General features: G+C 35.4%; 3 protein-coding genes and 1 pseudogene across 4 annotated transcripts; 3 read left to right on the plus strand and 1 right to left on the minus strand.

Moving 5' to 3' along the window:
- Window positions 1–250: 250 nt before the first annotated feature.
- Window positions 251–5,428, plus strand: LOC143536619 (2-oxoisovalerate dehydrogenase subunit alpha 2, mitochondrial-like). Its single transcript, XM_077030564.1, has 9 exons — window positions 251–578; window positions 2,728–2,892; window positions 2,979–3,161; window positions 4,023–4,180; window positions 4,263–4,362; window positions 4,439–4,550; window positions 4,636–4,775; window positions 4,853–5,038; window positions 5,132–5,428. Exons 1-9 carry the CDS (start codon window positions 315–317, stop codon window positions 5,297–5,299), a joined length of 1,476 nt encoding a protein of 491 aa, XP_076886679.1. The 5' UTR covers window positions 251–314; the 3' UTR covers window positions 5,300–5,428.
- A 1,371-nt stretch (window positions 5,429–6,799) lies between these two features.
- On the plus strand, window positions 6,800–10,730 carry LOC143536620 (2-oxoisovalerate dehydrogenase subunit alpha 2, mitochondrial-like; annotated as a pseudogene). Its single transcript, XR_013135914.1, has 9 exons — window positions 6,800–7,057; window positions 8,155–8,320; window positions 8,390–8,572; window positions 8,666–8,823; window positions 9,613–9,712; window positions 9,817–9,937; window positions 10,005–10,144; window positions 10,214–10,399; window positions 10,472–10,730. The product of XR_013135914.1 is annotated as a 2-oxoisovalerate dehydrogenase subunit alpha 2, mitochondrial-like (transcript).
- Window positions 10,731–12,099: 1,369 nt separating this feature from the next.
- On the plus strand, window positions 12,100–13,260 carry LOC143536597 (putative transcription factor At1g61730). Its single transcript, XM_077030546.1, has one exon. The coding sequence runs from the start codon at window positions 12,100–12,102 to the stop codon at window positions 13,084–13,086; it is 987 nt and encodes a 328-aa protein (XP_076886661.1). The 3' UTR covers window positions 13,087–13,260.
- Window positions 13,261–13,990: 730 nt separating this feature from the next.
- Window positions 13,991–17,648, minus strand: LOC143536621 (MACPF domain-containing protein At4g24290-like). Its single transcript, XM_077030565.1, has 7 exons — window positions 17,216–17,648; window positions 16,841–17,079; window positions 16,564–16,756; window positions 15,991–16,038; window positions 15,677–15,863; window positions 15,429–15,595; window positions 13,991–14,790 (listed from the first exon to the last, which is right to left on the minus strand). Exons 1-7 carry the CDS (start codon window positions 17,483–17,485, stop codon window positions 14,113–14,115), a joined length of 1,782 nt encoding a protein of 593 aa, XP_076886680.1. The 5' UTR covers window positions 17,486–17,648; the 3' UTR covers window positions 13,991–14,112.
- Window positions 17,649–17,920: the final 272 nt, after the last annotated feature.

The following is a 17,920-nucleotide window of genomic DNA, read 5'->3' on the forward strand; positions in this document are numbered from 1 at the left end:
ATTAAACCGCCATTGCCAGGGATTGAACCCTGAACCTCTCACTCAAAGGCCAAAGCCTCTACCATCCCACCAAAATGGAGATGGCTATTGTAAACACAAGCCTAAATAATTTGTATCTATCCATCCACTTGGAGTTAGTTTGGTGAACACAAGCCGAAATAATTTTATTTATTTATTTATTCAAATTATTATTATATTTTATTTTTAACAGCCAAAGCCTTAATAAATAACCATTTTTCCATGGCAACACTCAACTCCATCATTTAATTCCTCAAATATCAAATCCTCTGTTTCTGTTAATCAACTCAATTTCCATGGCAGCTTCTTACTTATCAAAATCCAATAAAATTATTATTAATAATATCAAATTAAGCAAGTTTTACATGTTTAGATCATTGAATCACACTTCTTCGGTTACCGATTCGGTATTTTCTCGTCGTCTTATTCATTCAACAACGCCTCCGCCATTGCTGAACCACGCGGGGATTGAAACTGGCACTTTCTACCGCGGGTTTGAGTCGGTTTCCGGTGGAAGACGATCGCATACTGCTACCAGCTTTAGCGAGGAGATCGATCAGGTCGGTACTCTGTAATAACTTCATCACTGTAATTTTTTATCAAGGATGATCATTTTTTACCGAATACAATTGGTACCGGTATTTGTTTTTTCATGTTTTCTATATTTTTACCATTCTGGAAGTCTTCGGGATTTTAAATAAAAAGATCTATAAGCCATAACGAGTAACATAATATGTGAAATATAATTTTTGTAACAATGATTAACTTAAATTAATCTTTTTTTATTTCTTTTTTTTTAATTTGATTTTTATTTTTTTAGTTTTAAATTTTAGTTTGTAAAGACTTTAAACTTGTTTAAATGAATTATAGATAAAAAAGAGTTTTAGGCCTAATAATTATAGTGATCAAGATCCAATCAAATTTTACAAGGTTTATATTTATAAATATATAAATAAAATATAAGGTTTGAATATATAAATGGCTTAACTTATTTTTTATATACGTATTTTGCAATACAGGTTTCATACTCGTATACTACCAATCTCATCGTGACATCGGTTTATATATTGTTATGAAATGTATTAAGTTTATTGTTGTGATACCGGTTTAATTGTTTCTAGATTCCCTGAATAGAATCACAAATATTAATATTTAATACTATCAGTTAGTTGTATGGGTTATGAATAACGATGGGTCTGTTTCAAAAATAAAATAAGTAAAAATAGGTAGCTTTCATGGGGTAGTAAACGAACCGATCATGTCTAATTCCAAACCTGTATTTAGCTCGTTCTCAACTATATCTTTCAAGCTTGAGTTGACTCACTAATAGAGATACGCTCGGAACAAAAAAAGGAAGATATTTTTATTGGTAATTGGTAAACATTTTTTTTTATTGTATAAAGGTTAATATTTTTACCAGTCGGGTAACATAACTTTTTTTTCATATTGCGTTGGCTAATATTTTTTTGGATTGAATTCTAAAAGAGACATTAAAAAGGGAAAATGATAAAAATAAATATATATATATCTACCCTCATGGTTTGGCTCTGGTAAATTGACTCAAGAGACGAGCTTAACCACTCGAATCGTATATCATTTGTTAACATTTATCGAAGACTAAATTACCTTTGTTATTTGGCCATAATAACTTGTCTCAGTTAAATCCGTACGTCACTTGACCCTAGACTATGTAGAATGTGTCCGCCCCGATATGAGTATCGCTAAGAGATCGAACTCTACCAGTTTATGTTTTATATATTATTATTTAATTATATATGTTTCGTTTGCGTGTGTAATTGTTGCTACACATGTTATATATAATTTAAGTAAATAATAATATTTATATTAATTGTATTATATAAATAGTATTAACTTTTAAATACGTTGTTGGCTATTTAGCTTAGTCAGACTTATCAAACTCCTATCTTGGCCTCAGCCTAGCTTATTAAATACTTTTAATTTAGGTTTAACTTAATTTAAGCTTTTAGCTACTCAATCTTGCATAGATTATTTCAATGATATAAATTACACATAAAAGTAAATGGAACAAATTTATAATTTTGACTCCTGATGTAACACGAGTGTGAATGAAGATGATAACTTTTTTTATACATAGTTGAAAGGTTTTTTAAGGTTGACTTTTTACAGAACAAATTTTTGACTTGGGAACCAATATGAAAATTTTCACTTTGACTATCATAACTTTGCCATTGTCACCCTGTCAACTTTGCTTAACAAGTCATTATTATTTTCTTTTTGAGATCTGACCAAACTAATTAATATCATATACATATATGAATCTAGCAATTAACCAATATCATCAAAGTCAAACTTCACCAACTCAGCAGCACATGTTCTTTGAAGCCATTAAGCCAATTTTAGCCATTAAAAAAGTATTATTATGCTAGCATACTCCTATTTAAGTTATCAAACCAACTTTAACCAAACTCACATTCTGCTTATTTAATTAACTTACATATCAAAGTTGATTATTTTATCAACCAAACAGAATCACAAATGCCAATCTCCATGACAGTTTTGATTATTTTATGTTACAATTTTTTTTGACACATTTCACTTTCTAATATCAATTTTAAATTCATTTGACAGATTTTATATCTTAAAGTAAAAACTATGTGAACAAAAAAATAGACTAAACTTATGATGTAAATATTAATAGTCCTTATTAATATATCCATCTTGATACAGCTGCCTGTTGAAGCACCATTACAGCAAGAACTAAATTTTCCAGGTGGAAAAGTCAAGTTTACCCCTAAAAGGATGTTCACACCCGGTTCTAACGAGGAAAGGACTAATTGTTATCGAGTTCTTAACGAAAATGGCGAGTTAATAGTTGATAATGATTCGTTTAAGGTAAAACAAATACTAATTTATAAAATTAATAAGACTTTTTTTTTTTTTGAAATAACAAATGATTGTTTTGGACATTGAACATAAAGATGAGCAAAGAACTAGCTGTCAGGATGTATACAGATATGGTAACACTACAAGTTATGGATACTATTTTCTATGAAGCACAAAGACAAGGAAGAATATCCTTCTATTTAACCACAATTGGTGAAGAAGCTATTAATATAGCATCCGCAGCCGCCCTTAAGAATATTGATTTTGTCTTCCCTCAGGTTAGTTTACTTGTTAAGAAAATGCTGTGAACTACTAGTGGATAAAGTGAACAATTTTGGTTGGCCTCATGTAAATGAACCAAACGTGTAGTGAACCGTCTGTGAATAGTTTGGGCACAACGTTAGTTTACTGAAAAAATTAACGAAAACGAACAATACTTTTTTTTCTTTGAGTTAAATGAACGAACATGAACACCAGTCTCGTTTATTTAAGTTTGCTCCTTTAAAGTGAACAAACATGAACAACATTTTTTGTTCATTAGTTAAATGAATGAACATGAATACATGTCTCATTCGTTCATTAATGTTCATGAATCATGATCATTCGTTTATGATCATTCATTACGTTTGTCCGTTTATGTTCGTTTACTAAGTAAGTGAATGGACATGAACAACTTTTTTCGTGCCTTTAGTTAAATGAATGAGCATGAACACATGCCTCGTTCGTTCATTTGTGTCTGTTATTTATGTTCATTCATTTATGTTTGCTGGTTTAACTTTGTTTATATATTCATTAAAAAGCTCTAGGTCACTCTAGTTTTATGAAATTTATATATCACTCATTACAATTTAATCTACCTTTTTTTAGGCCCAACTAATTTATTTTTACGTTTACTTTTAATTGGTGGTCGCTTTATTATGTTCATTTAATGTTCAGTTACGTCGGTCGTTTATGTTCGTGAATTGCTTGTATTGTTAACAAACGAACATAAACAAACATACAAAAATGATTCGTTCGTTTCGTTTACAGGCCCAGGTCTGAGGGCTGGATGTTACACAACTGTATTGCTTTATATTTATTACTTTTGAAATTTAAATATGGAAGTGTTATTGATATACAAAAACCTTATGTTAATGCAGTATAGAGAACCTGGAGTTCTATTATGGAGAGGATTCACTTTACAAGAGTTTGCAAATCAGTTATTTGGAAATAAATATGATCAAGGAAAAGGAAGACAAATGCCTATTCATTACGGGTCCAAAAAGCTTAATTACATTACAGTGTCATCAACTGTCGCGTAAGATACTAATCTTAATAATTATACCCAGCCCACATGCCAGTTTTTATATATAATCATGAACATCTTTTTAATATTCCAGGACACAAATCCCACAGGCGGTTGGTGCTGCGTATTCCATGAAGATGGAAAAGAAAGATTCATGCGCAATCACTTATTTTGGTGACGGAGGAAGTAGTACGGTGAGTACTGATTAAGTTTTTCAGTTATTTGAGTAATTTTTATATCTGGAATTTGATTATTTAAAGTTTGTTACAGGGAGATTTTCATGCGGGTTTGAACTTTGCTGCGGTTATGGAGGCTCCGGTAATATTTTTCTGTAGAAATAATGGATGGGCTATTAGTACTCCAATTAGTGATCAGCTTAGAGGTATTGATGTCTTTTTTTATAGTTGTTTTGACATTTTTCATTTGTGTACTTGTACTTATGTTGTTTGACTTATGGTCAACTGTAGGTGACGGTGTTGTTGTAAGAGGAAAGGCGTACGGAATTCCTAGTATTCGAGTAGATGGTAACGATGCTCTTGCGATCTATTCAGCTGTTTACGAGGCTCGCAAAATGGCTATTGAGAAACAAACACCTGTTTTAATTGAGGTTTGATATAGTTTTGACTTTTTACTTTGACTCTTTTACCTTGAGTTTGACTTTGACTTTGACTTTTGTAATCACAGGCACTTACATATAGAGCAGGACACCATTCCACATCAGATGACTCAACCAAGTATCGTCCGGCTGATGAAATTGAATGGTGGCGAGATGATCAAAGCCCCGTTAAGAGGTTTAAGAAATGGATCGAAAGCAACGGTTGGTGGAGCGATCAGGTAGAGATGGAACACCGTAGCAGCATAAGGAAGCAGGTAACATCTTTAACATTATGTTTGACTTGAGTCAAACATTGACTTCTCTTGACAAATGGTTTTGACTTACACTCATCTATCTAACTTGTGTAGCTATCACAAGCGATTCAAGCTGCAGAACGAGTGGAAAAACCTCCGGTTGCAGACATGTTTAATGATGTATATGATGTCCCGCCTAAAAACCTTAACGAGCAACAGGATTTGTTAACAAAACACATCAAGAAACACGCACAAGAATATCCCTCCAATGTCGCAGTGTAAATCAGTCGTCATAATGTGTGGATCTTACTAATTTATAATCCCATGAAAGTTGTAAATCAATATCATTTTACTTATTTTGAGCTCATTATAGTAACTTGAATATCCAATAATTAGCACTATTTAGAATCATGTAATACAACATGTAGTTTTCGAATATGCATTTACTCAATATACATTCGTAGTATAGAGTACTCAATATAACTGTTGCCATACAAAAATGTTTTATTCATAGAATACGATAGGTGAAGTTACACAGGTAACAAGTTTGTAGTTTACATAGTGCAATACCAACTTGAAGGACCGAATGATTAATACAAAAAGTACAAAAGTGGTACGAATATCTTAATGGGTGGTTATGATGAACTGATAGAGATCTAAATTAAAGGGGCAATCTAGTTGTCTTGGAGTTTAGGTTATTTATATATTTATCTTAATGTTTAAAATAAAGATTATTTAGTATTTATATTTATAATTAGTTGTTTTGAGTAGTATTAAGATTGTGGGTGCTATATAAACCCATCAAAAGTTTTCGTGTTTATTAATAAAAAGAGTTACATAAGGTTTATGCAACATCGTGTTCGGTTTCTTGTTTAACTTGATCAAATAAGTACAACATGTAGTCTTCAAAAACTGTGCTTTCAACGGTGGTAGATCCATGTATTTCTTTCACTGTTGTCATCATTTGGCATTCGGATGTCAAAAGACAACTTTTTTTTTGTATAGTTTGTATTTGTTATATGTGTATAATTTATCAAACTAGTCGAATCAAACAGACATGACTAAGCTTCATGTTTTGTCATGAATAATATGTTATATGTCATAAGATTTTTGTTAAATAAAATGCTAACCGTCGGTTATTCTCTTTTAGAAACTCGAAGAATTGCTAATTGAAATTAACTAAAAATCCATCTAAGTTGTGGGGATTGAGAGATGGTTAACCAAACTATCTTGTCCAATACATACCCAGATAAACCAAGCTTTTTTACAACCAAAGCCGATCACTTATGAAAACCCAAATATCGATTACATGTGCAGTTGTAGCAGATAAACAAACCTACCAATCATCACGCCTAAATTGATTTTAAGTATACACTTATTTAAGTCATTATATATATTAGTTTATTTTCCGAACAACAACTTTCATTAAAAAAACAATACACTAGCAAGAGACGCTTGAGACCCATGAAAGCAACACTAGAAATAGAAACTACACAAATCTTTCCATAACACCGATTTAAAAGACAGTCTACTTAATCTCCACCGCTTCAAACACAGAAATTTTTTCACCGAATAAAATAGACTTAGCTTCACGCTTTCCAAATACAGCAACAAGCGGTAATAACGTGAATCACTTTTATTCTGTTTGTTTAAGATAGTGACAAATTGAATTGAACGTAGTTTAGCCAAACGACAATTACGTCTGCATATTATTATTATTACCCATCATCATCATCATCATCATCATCATCTTCATCTCAACTCTTCTTCAATAACATTAAGCCTCCAATGGCTTCCACCTACTTAACAAAATCCAAACACTTAATCATCATCCACATTCTCAAATCCAAGCTTCATTACACCAATTCCACATCTCACTTCACTAATTCACTCTTTCACCATCGTCTTCTGCACACACTCTCACCATTACCTGTCCCGAAACATGCAAATTATTATTATTATTCAATCGGTAATCGAGCCGTGGATTACGTTGCCAGACGATCGCATGCGACTACCACTGCCACCAGTCACATCGATCAGGTTTCCATTTCTAATTTAGGTTTATTTTGGAAGTGTATATGTTTTTGTTGTTTCAATTCAGTTTAATTTTGTAGTGTAATATGAATTATTATTAATTTCATATTTTAGAATGTGAATAAAAGGTGGGCATTTTGACTTTTTAGGTCAAACTAGTACTGGATGAAGATTGGACTGAATATTGTTACTGTTTTATAGGGCTGTAAACAAGTTGAGCCAGCCGTGGGTTCGAGCTCAAGCTCGAAATTAAACGAGGCAGCTCGGCTCAGCTGGAGCTCGAAGTTAAACAAGCCAACCAGCTGAGCCAAGTTTGGCTTGAGCTCGGCTCGGCTGGCTCATGTTGTTTCAAAACAAGTTTTTTTAGCTAGCTTTATTGAAGCTTTTATTGAGCGAGCTATGAGTCGCGAGCTTTTTGAATAGCTCTAGTATTTTGGGGATAATCAGCTTCTAGTGTTTATATCTGATTGATAATATATGAAGATTTTGGTCATTGTCGCTGTTTTTCAATAATTTTTTGTTTATGTATAAGTTTGGGCTAAATTAAAGGGTATTTTAACTCGCTAGGGGCTAGTTGGGCAGTGGGGTACCGACTAACTATTAGTAGGGATTAATCAGATTGGAATTTTATATGTAATACACACACACACAAAAGTTTTCAAAACCTTATATATACTTTTTCAAACTTATTAATCCGATTTGATTAATAACTATAATTTTTCAAATACTTTTAAGATTTTGACATAGTTTGATAAAAAATTGACCCATTTTGACCAGTTTTAATTGACTTTGACCGTATTTTGATCATTTTATATCAGAGTTTGACCGTTTTGACCAATTTTGATAAACTTTTGACCCATTTTGAATGAAATTTGACCAATATTGAACGATTTGGACCGGCTTTGTCCAATGATTGATATTTTAGGTCCGGTTAGTTGAAATCGCATCGGTTGATCACCAATTTCTGATTAATCGGCGCCTAATACTGATTGTTACAGCACTGAATATTTTAACATCTAATCATAAGTATAGAATCTTTTTAGCACTATTATTTGATTTTGACATACTTACTACTCCTTATAAATACATCTATTTTATTACAGTTGCCTGTTGAATCACCATCCAGTCAGATCCTAGATTTTCCAGGTGGAAAAGTCAAATTTACCAAAAACCTGATATTCACATCCAATGCCACTGAAGAAAGGGTCAACTGTTACCGCGTGCTCGATGACAACGGTCAAACCATTCACTGATATTGATCCACTAAAGGTAACCACAAAACATTCTTATTATTCCTGAAGAAATAATGAAATGATTTTGTTGTTTTTTAACGTGCAGATTAATAAAGAACTTGCTCTGAAGATGTATACCAACATGGTAACACTTGAAGTTATGGATACTGTTTTCTATGAGTCACAAAGACAAGGAAGAATATCATTTTATGCAACCACAACAGGAGAGGAAGCAATCAATATTGCATCAGCAGCAGCTCTTGATAATAATGACTTTGTCTTCCCTCAGGTTACTTGTTGAAACACGTCAACTTTTTTTTTAAAAGAAAAATTCAACGTTGATGTGGAAGATGCTAATATGCAAAATCTTATATTGATACAGTACCGGGAACCTGGAGCCCTACTCTGGAGAGGATTTACTTTACAAGAGTTTGCAAATCAGTTATTTGGAAACAAACATGAGTATGGTAAAGGAAGACAGATGCCTGTACATTACGGGTCTAGAAAACATAATTACATTACAGTCGCATCAACAGTCGCGTAAGATTTCAACTTTACTTTCCATATTAGGTGGCACCGTGGCAGTTTGACCCGTTTACTTATGAACTGCCAATTTGGCTTATATATAATAAGTCAAAGTGTTCAGTTTAGAAAAATGGTCAATGTCCATACTTTTAGTTGGCAAGTAAACAAACTGGACGAACACGAAGGGAGCATGTTCGTGTTCATTCATTTAATTTTAACAACACAAACGGTCGAACAAGAACATTTCAATAAACGAGGTTTTCTTGTTCGTGCAAGTCAGGTACGAAAATGAATATGTTCGTGTTCGTTTGTGTTTGTTCATTAGTAGTATAAACGAACGAACATTACTAAACATAGATGTATGGAAATAAATGAACATAACTGAGCTAACACCATAAAATAGCAAACTGAAGTACTGAACATCAATCTGCTGGACCTAAAAAATTAATAAAACTTTACTAAAGTGTTATCGGTGATATTCTTATTGTTTAAACGAGCCTAATTTATAATGGGCCTAAAAAAGTAAATGAATATATAAACGAACGTAGGTGAACAAATGTAAATAAACGTTCACGAGCATAAATGAATGGACGGGGGCCATGTATTCATGTTCATTTGATTAGCAAATAAACGAATGTATATACGAACTTTCAGCTGAACGGTTCACTAAAAGTTCAATTCGTCTACAGGCTTACTTGCTAATTCATAAAACTTCTAAGATCAATTTATTCAAAATATTGCGTTATTATTAAAATAATACAAATTCTACACGTTTACAAGACTAATTAGTTTTATATATTCTAGAACACAAATCCCGCACGCAGTTGGTGCTGCATATTCTCTCAAGATGGAAAAGCAAGATTCATGTGTAATCACTTATTTTGGCGATGGAGGCACTAGTACGGTAAATACACAATATTAATCCTTTTATTGCTTCATTTAAGTATACATTCTTCATTATAATTAAAATCTTGATTATTTAATTTTTGTTACATTAATTAATCACAGGGAGATTTTCATGCTGCATTGAACTTTGCTGCGGTTTTGGAGGTCCCAGTTATTTTCTTCTGTCAAAACAATGGATGGGCTATTAGTACACCAGTCAATGAACAATAAGTATTTCTATATTGTTTCTTATATTTTCATTTTTACCACTTATATTTAAGTTGACTTTTTGGTCAAATGGTCAACTGTAGGTGATGGTGTTGTTGTTAGAGGGAAGGCGTATGGTGTTCCAAGTATCAGAATAGATGGTAATGATGCTCTTGCTATCTATAATGCTGTTTGTGAAGCACGGAAACTGGCTATTAATGAACAAACGCCAGTTTTGATTGAGGTTTGTGTATGCTTTTGACCTCTGATGCCAAACTTATTACAAATCTGATATGTTTTTTTTTTAATATAGGCACTCACGTATAGAGCGGGACACCATACGACATCCGATGATTCAACGAGGTATCGCTCGGTTGATGAAATAGAAAGATGGAAATGTGATCAAAACCCTGTAAAAAGGCTTAGAAAATGGATTGAAAACAAAAGATGGTGGGATGACGTGGCGGAATCTCAATACCGTAGCAACATTAGGAAACAGGTCAAATCTTTTGACTTTATGTTTGACTTTTCTTTATTTAATTTTTTATTTTTATAATTATGATCTTGGTAGGTGGCACAAGCGATTCAGGTTGCAGAACGGATAGAAAAGCCTCCGGTGGCAGACATGTTTAATGATGTATATGATGTTCCTCCTAGAAACCTTAACGAGCAGGAGGTTTTCGTAAGGGAAACAGTCAAGAAACATAGGGAAGATTATCCTGCCGATGTTCCTTTGTAAGGTGATCTTCATGGTTTATGTATGACTAATATGTATTAGGTTATTGTACTTGTCGATTCACCACAGAACCGGACTCGTACTGTTGGTGTAATTGTTAACATTGTTAGTAAACTGCTAACCTTTTGGTTAAATATTTATAGCCTTTTTACATTGCTTGTGTCACTAGACAAGTCTATTGGTATTCTTTTGTGTCATAATAGTTATCAATAAACCATTTGGGTACACGCTCCGTCCGATTCATCATTCCAAACATGTATATGCATACAAAAATAAGTACCGTAGTAAAACCTCTTGCTCGTTAAGGGAATATTTTACAAAGCGGCTAGAGATGCTTGGGCAAACCATTTCGATGATGCCCAATCGGTTGCTTGTCTGTTGCCATGTAACCAAATTTGCAGCTCAATTTGGAACATAAGAGGGCGTATGAGATCATCGAAGAACCCATCTGCTGATTCTTCAACATCAGTAGGTTCGGACCTCCACTTAGTTTCACCCAAGCTTCAGCCTGGTCATGGATAGATCACCCAGGTTCGGGTCCATAAGCAGTGGCAATTGCCCTATGAAGACTCGCTTTCGCTACGGCTCCGGTGGGTTCGCTTAACCAAGCCACTGAAATCATTTCATAGAAGTTCATTGAAATCTTCTTTTAGGAAATAAACTTCGATTCTTGAATAATCCACATCACTTTTGCTTCTATTGTAAAAAAATATTCCCCTTTTATGTGGAAAAGGCCCGTATCAATAATTATGATATTATGTATGGACAATTCCTCAATATCTTGTTTATTCGCAACAAAATATGATGTTCCAAAAGCAAGCACGACAAGACATCTATGACAAGATGATAGTGCTTGTCAATTATCGAATGCAAGAAGGGACCCCGGTTAATCACCAGTTTTGACACGACACGACACGGATAAAATATATAGACGATGTTAGAGTTTTAAGAATTCAACCTGTTAATCCGTCGACCCGAAACCTATGAACCCGCTAAGCCACTAACCAAGGTTAAGCTGCCACTTGGCACACGTGGAATAGCAAGGTTGAAAAACATCTTGCCATGTGAAAAAAGAGTGCAGTATTTTTTTAATTAATTAAATAAATAGTATAATATAAGATTAAGATTTTTTTTTTTAAAAAAAAGTAAATGATGTTTAGATAATCAACATGTCTTTCTACCATTTGCCTTTGATACATTTGGTTTTCTGGCTCCAGAGGCTGTGAAATTTTTGAGTAGGGTTCAGCGCGTCGTACACGGAACCTCTTCAGCTTCTAGGTCCCAAAGCTTCGTTTTTAGCAGGATTGGCTTTGCTATTAAGATTTATAGGGGTACAAATGTCATTAAAAATGATTTAAGGACCGTTTGTGTATTAACTACCCAACGAACCACCAGTACCTAGTCAGTCACATTTGTATTTCATTTCAACTGCAGCTTCACAAACCCTAATTTAGAAACAATCAATGGCACACAATCAATTGACCCCCAATTATTCATCTTCCGATGACGATGAAGAAGAAGAAGCTTCCGGTTCCGACGATGACCAACCATCCGCTTCCGATTCCGATTCCGACCAACCCCTAATTTCCGATTCCGATTCCGATTTACCACCCGCCCTTGATCCAAATATCAAACCCATTTCGTCCGTACCTATGGAATTTAGTTTAAACCCAAACCCAGATTCCAAATTGATTATTAAATCATTACCCATGGCCCGGGGTAAGCGGATGCCGTCGAATGATAATAATAATAATAATAATAATAATAATAATAATAATAATAATAATAATAATAATGATTTCAAGAAAGCTAAGATTATAGATGATGACTCCAAGAAGCAATTGTTTCAGAGGTTATGGAGTGAGGATGATGAGATTGTGATACTAAAAGGTTTGATTGATTATAAGTCGGAAACCGGTGAGGGTTTGATCGCGGATATGGGCGCGTTTCATGAGTTTATTAAGAAGTCGTTACATGTGGATGTTAGTAGGGCACAGCTGGTGGATAAGATCAGGAGGTTAAGGAAGAAGTATGAGAACAACGCGAGTCGGGAGAAGGGTGGGAAAGACCGAAGCTTTTCGAAGAGTCACAAACGGGATGGTTACGAATTGTCGAAATTGATATGGGGCAGTGGGATTCAAAAGAATGATAATGCTGCGAGTACGAGTAATGGGGTGGATGATAAGGAAGGTGTGATGGTGGAGTTGGTTGAGAAGGGTGTGGATATTAATCGGGTTGTGAGGTATGATGGGAGGGATGATGGTCCGGTTGTGACGGAGGAGGTTGTGAAGGCGGGGATGGAATTGGTTGAGGGTTCGAAGAGGGTGGAGTTCGAGGAGAAGTGGAGGCGGTTGAAGAAGGTGGAGCTTGAGATTTATTTGAAGAAGATGGAGTTGATAAAAGAGCAAGCTTTGGTTGTTCTTGAGGCTGTTAATTCATCTGGGAATTGAGGTAATGTATGGTTTTATGTTGATGGATGATGATGATAATATGGTAATGTTGTTTCTAATAAGAGCTTGTAGTTTAGTTATGTTAGGAATGTGTTGTTACTTGAAGTTTTGAACTTCATTTTAGTTTGTTTGAGATTCAAAATATAATATGTTATATGTTTGCTGTTGGTTGTTATGGACCAGTTTTGTATAGTTCTTTATAATTGTTGTTATAATGATTAATGAAGTAACAGTAGGATCAAGAGAGGTTTATTATTTTGCTTATTAGTGTTGGAATTTACCACAAATTTGGAAATTTTCAAAGGAACGGAAATTTATCGGTCTTTGTCTCCACCTTCTCTACATTGTCACCGCCACTAGTACCCACACGTCACCTAAAGGTTGCTGCACTTGCAGTCTATGCGCTTGTCGGGCTTGCTAGAACGACAAGTGGTTGAAGATTCTACTATATTTGGTTGAATTTTTTGGAATGCATATTGAAATTGAAGGCCTTTGAAGGAATAAAATATATTCCTTTTTTGCTTGATATCAAAATTCCAATAGCAAATTTACAAAACAATACGTTAAGTTTGTAACTTAGATTATAAATTAAGGAGGTTATAAATATGCCTTCTAACTCAAGAAAATGGCCATTGATTAAACTCTCATCAACCTTTACCTTTGCTATACTTCTGCAATTATAGTAGTCATATATTTATGATAATTACATTGATATATATAACAATGCTTTAATTAAAACTTATAAGTGATTTATATGATGCAACTGATAACAAAGTAAACCTCATTAACCTGTACTACAATAATAAAAATTTATGTGTTATAGTAACAGATGAAATTACTAGACAATTTTATCCAAGCAACACTGTGAACAAAATGAATGATAAAACCAAAATCACCTACTAAACACATCACCCAGTGATATACATAGTAATTTATACACCATTCACCATTGCACCGAAATGTACAAAAACTACAAACCATTTTTGAACAAATCAGAACACAAGTTCAGACACTCAAAGATCAATCCTACAACGGTTCTTCATCAGGAGGAACCACAGCCAAAAGCGAAAACTTAGCCCGCAACGATATCTTACTTTTATCGACCATCAACCGAGCCCCTGAGACAGCCCAATAACCGGGCAAATCCTGGGGCCCTCTAATCAACTCAGCGGTATCAACAAACTTCAAAAGCTTCTTCCCGTGAAGCGACACGGGTGGCCCGACAGGTAAAGCTGAGTTTAACACAACATTAGGCTGTGGTGGCGGTTTTTGAGCATTTGAAAACCGAGTAGAGATCAGGGTCGAAACGATCCCTGATTTTTTAGACACAAGAACGGGTGACCCGTCCCACTCGGGTTGTCTAACCACTGTGGCCCCCACAACTTTTGAGAACCGGAGGCGTAAGAACAGGACTCGTTTTAGGCCCGCATCACTTACTTCAAACTCGGCACCTGTAACGATCGAGAGCTCGTCATTGGACTCCACTGGGGCTGTGCATATGTGTGAGAAGCTTTTCCATTGGACCTTCTCGTGGTACCTTCGGTCTTGAGAATCCGGACCCGATAATTTCGGGCTGGGTTGAGTCACGAGTTTAAAGCTTTTGGGTATGGATGAAAGATGCTGCAAATGGATCGCTAAGCAGTCGTTCTTTTTTCCTTCTAAGTAAAGACGAAGGCCCGTTACAGGTGTGTTACCGACATCCACCTGCAGGGTCATTGACAGTAAAGATAATTTGTATTATGTAACAGCTAGAGATGATGGGCCAGTCAAAATGGGCCATTTTGTTAGGGGACGGGACGTGTCGGGTCTAGTGCAGGGGGGCATTCTTTGTCCAAAATCTCACATTTTTATGTGGATAATTCTGTTCTTTTTGAATAATATGATTTAGAAGGTTTTATGGATTAAAAGTACAATTTGGGCCTTTGGAAGACTTTCGACCCGTTTGACCAATTTGATGGGCCGGTCAAAATTGATAACTATGTTATGATCCGGTCGGTTTGAGGGGACACTTTTGTCCAAAATTACAAATTTCTCTATAGATGATAATCTATTTTTTTAAATAATAAGATTTAGAAGGTTTTGTGGAATAAAAATACAATTAAGGTCCTTTGGAGGACTTTTGTCCCATTTGATGGGCCAGTCAAAATGGTCAATATTGTTACGGGTCGGGTCGATATGGGCACTTTTTGTTCAAAATTTCAATGTGTTCTACAGACATTACTCAATTTTTTATTTTTTTTATGAAAAATACAATTTAGGCCTTTGGAGGACTTTCGACCCGTTGACCCATATGACCCGCTTCCTTTATAAGATACCTTTTCCCATTAAAGATAAAACATTACCTGATTTGTGTTAACATAGAGCTTGGGACCCATAAATCTGAACTGTAACGATGCACTATGATGCGATTTCCCCTCGGGCCCGACTGCAAGCTCACCGAACTCCGGTGCCCAACGTGTCGGAAGCTGAAACTCCAAAAACTGCTGAAGCTCTTCAATTGGTGGTTTATCTGCAAAACAAACATAGCCATTTGACTAAAGGGTATTTTGGACATTTCAACACGGGTCAATAAACGGAGTTATTTGCTCACAGCGTATATAGAGGTTGATGGCATGCGTCAAGAACCCGTTGCCATCGATTCCACTTAACAAAGACGTTATTGGAATAAACAACATTGAAATCACTTGAGGTTCAACTTGAACGGTTTGACACCACGTGCGGTGATCGAGGTTTTTGCTATAACTTCCTCCTCTTCTCCTCCAGAAAACAGTTATATCCTGAAATGATACAGTAAAAAGCGACACAGAGTAGAATCTCAGTCTTAGTTTGATCATTGTTTCCCAAGGGCAATATCGGAAACATGTACGCAAAATGTTAATAAAGGCACGATATCAAAGCTCTAACCTCGACTGCAGGATCCAAGTTTATCAAGCCGTAGTCGTTCCTTTCAAGCTGAAACGAAAAATATTAATATAAGCTTAGAAATGCTATTAATATTATCGTCCATCTTGTCATTTTACATTTCATGGTTATTCGCTACTAAAATAGTTATTGATTTGTCTCAAAGACATTAACCCTAACCCATTAACATAAATTAAACCCAAACACAACTCGTTTATCCATTTATCTAAGCCAGTCTAATGGGTTGATGTTCTGGCGGATTGTACACGGGTTGCAGAGTTGTAATACATGTGTTAAAAGGGTTGGCAGGTCGACTTGTTTAACTAAACAGTTGACGAGCCGACGTATATAATTTTTTGGGTTAACCATGTCAACCAAACATGACCTGTTAAAATAAACAAGCACACCCGAACATTACTTGTTTATTAAACACGAGTCTCGACAAACCAAAAACTTATTTTTATTCCGTAGCAGGAAATTTCACTCCTAAATTGGATGCTAAATTTTATCAAACATGATCAAAGTTTAGCAACTAAAACATATAGTGTTCACAAAACATAGGTAAAGATGTCAAACCGGATTCAAATCATGGCTTTTTCTCGGGTGATCATCGGGCTGTCCACTGAACCTCTTTTCCGCAACATCCTTGAGCTTCCTCAACACCTCGTCGGGAGGAAGATTTGACGAATGTTGTTGCTTCAAATACACAACGTCTTTTCCTCCCATTTTAATACCCGCGATTACATGTGTACCAAACTTTTGAATAAACCTAAAACCACACAAACAATCAATCCTTCAAATTGTGTAACACATTTAAAATTTATAAATAAAAAAAAATGCAAGTTTCACTTACTTGGCTAATGCTGCAGGTTCCCACGACGACGGAACAGCATTCTTAACATGATCACATAATGCAATTTGCGACTTTTCAAGTGTGATATTGTAAAGCGTTATGAACACGCCATCTAACGCAAGTGCTTTCGTGTTGACAGCATCTTTTGCCCAAGATCCTGTGAACTCAAATGCAGCATTAAACTGACCTGTTGGGATTCTTCCAGATAATGAAACATCCTGATTAAACTGCTCAGACATCTACAAACACAACATGTCACCTTAAAAATCAAACAACTTTGCGGTTCGGTTAATCAATAACACACAATATCCCAAGGGCCTCATATCATTCTATATGGTATCAGAGCAGTAACAAGATCTATAATATCAAATATACCTGTTGAAAATTGAGAATATCCGAACTAAACCGCATCCGTTCACCTTTTCCACAATTAATCGATTTCGACACATTTTGGATCAAAATCCCACCCGGGATCGATATATCCCGAACCTGTTCATCATCGATCCCGATCAATCTCAACTCGGGTGACTTCCCTTTACAATACTTCAATCTCAAATCCTCAGTCAGATCATACCCCAACCCGATGGACCCGATCGCAGCCTCGGCCGCCTCCTTGAGCCGCAACGCCACCTCCTTATTACTCATCAAAGTTTCTTTCCCAAATCACAAACAAACAGGTGATTGTTTTCTTGGTCAACTCTAATTCTTGAGGCTCTTGAATTTAAAAATAATAAGAATAATAATAAAGTGTGAGATGATGAAATGGGTTGTGAGAGTTTAACATCAAATGGGTTGTTTTTTATTGGATTGGTTTGTGTGTGTAGAGTACGCGGATTAAACTAAAGTCAACATATGACTGCTGTTTTGTTTCTAAGACTGAGGGGTGTGGGCTTCAACGGGGGCGCTAGAGCTCCTCCGCTCACGCCCCCAGGCGCTAACACCACACCACCAGGGCGCTAGCGGGGGCGCTAACGGGGCGCTAAACAATGCAGGCGTGAGCCGGTTAGCGGGAGAAGAGAGAGGGCTGTACAACTTTTGATGGTTTTTTGACCGTTGGGAGCCGAACAAACCAAAAAAAAA

The sequence above is a fragment of the Bidens hawaiensis genome, unplaced genomic scaffold (assembly GCF_021521415.1).
Source record: "Bidens hawaiensis isolate Kalapana, Puna unplaced genomic scaffold, B.hawaiensis_p1.1 tig00010854_1, whole genome shotgun sequence".
NCBI lineage: Eukaryota > Viridiplantae > Streptophyta > Magnoliopsida > Asterales > Asteraceae > Bidens > Bidens hawaiensis.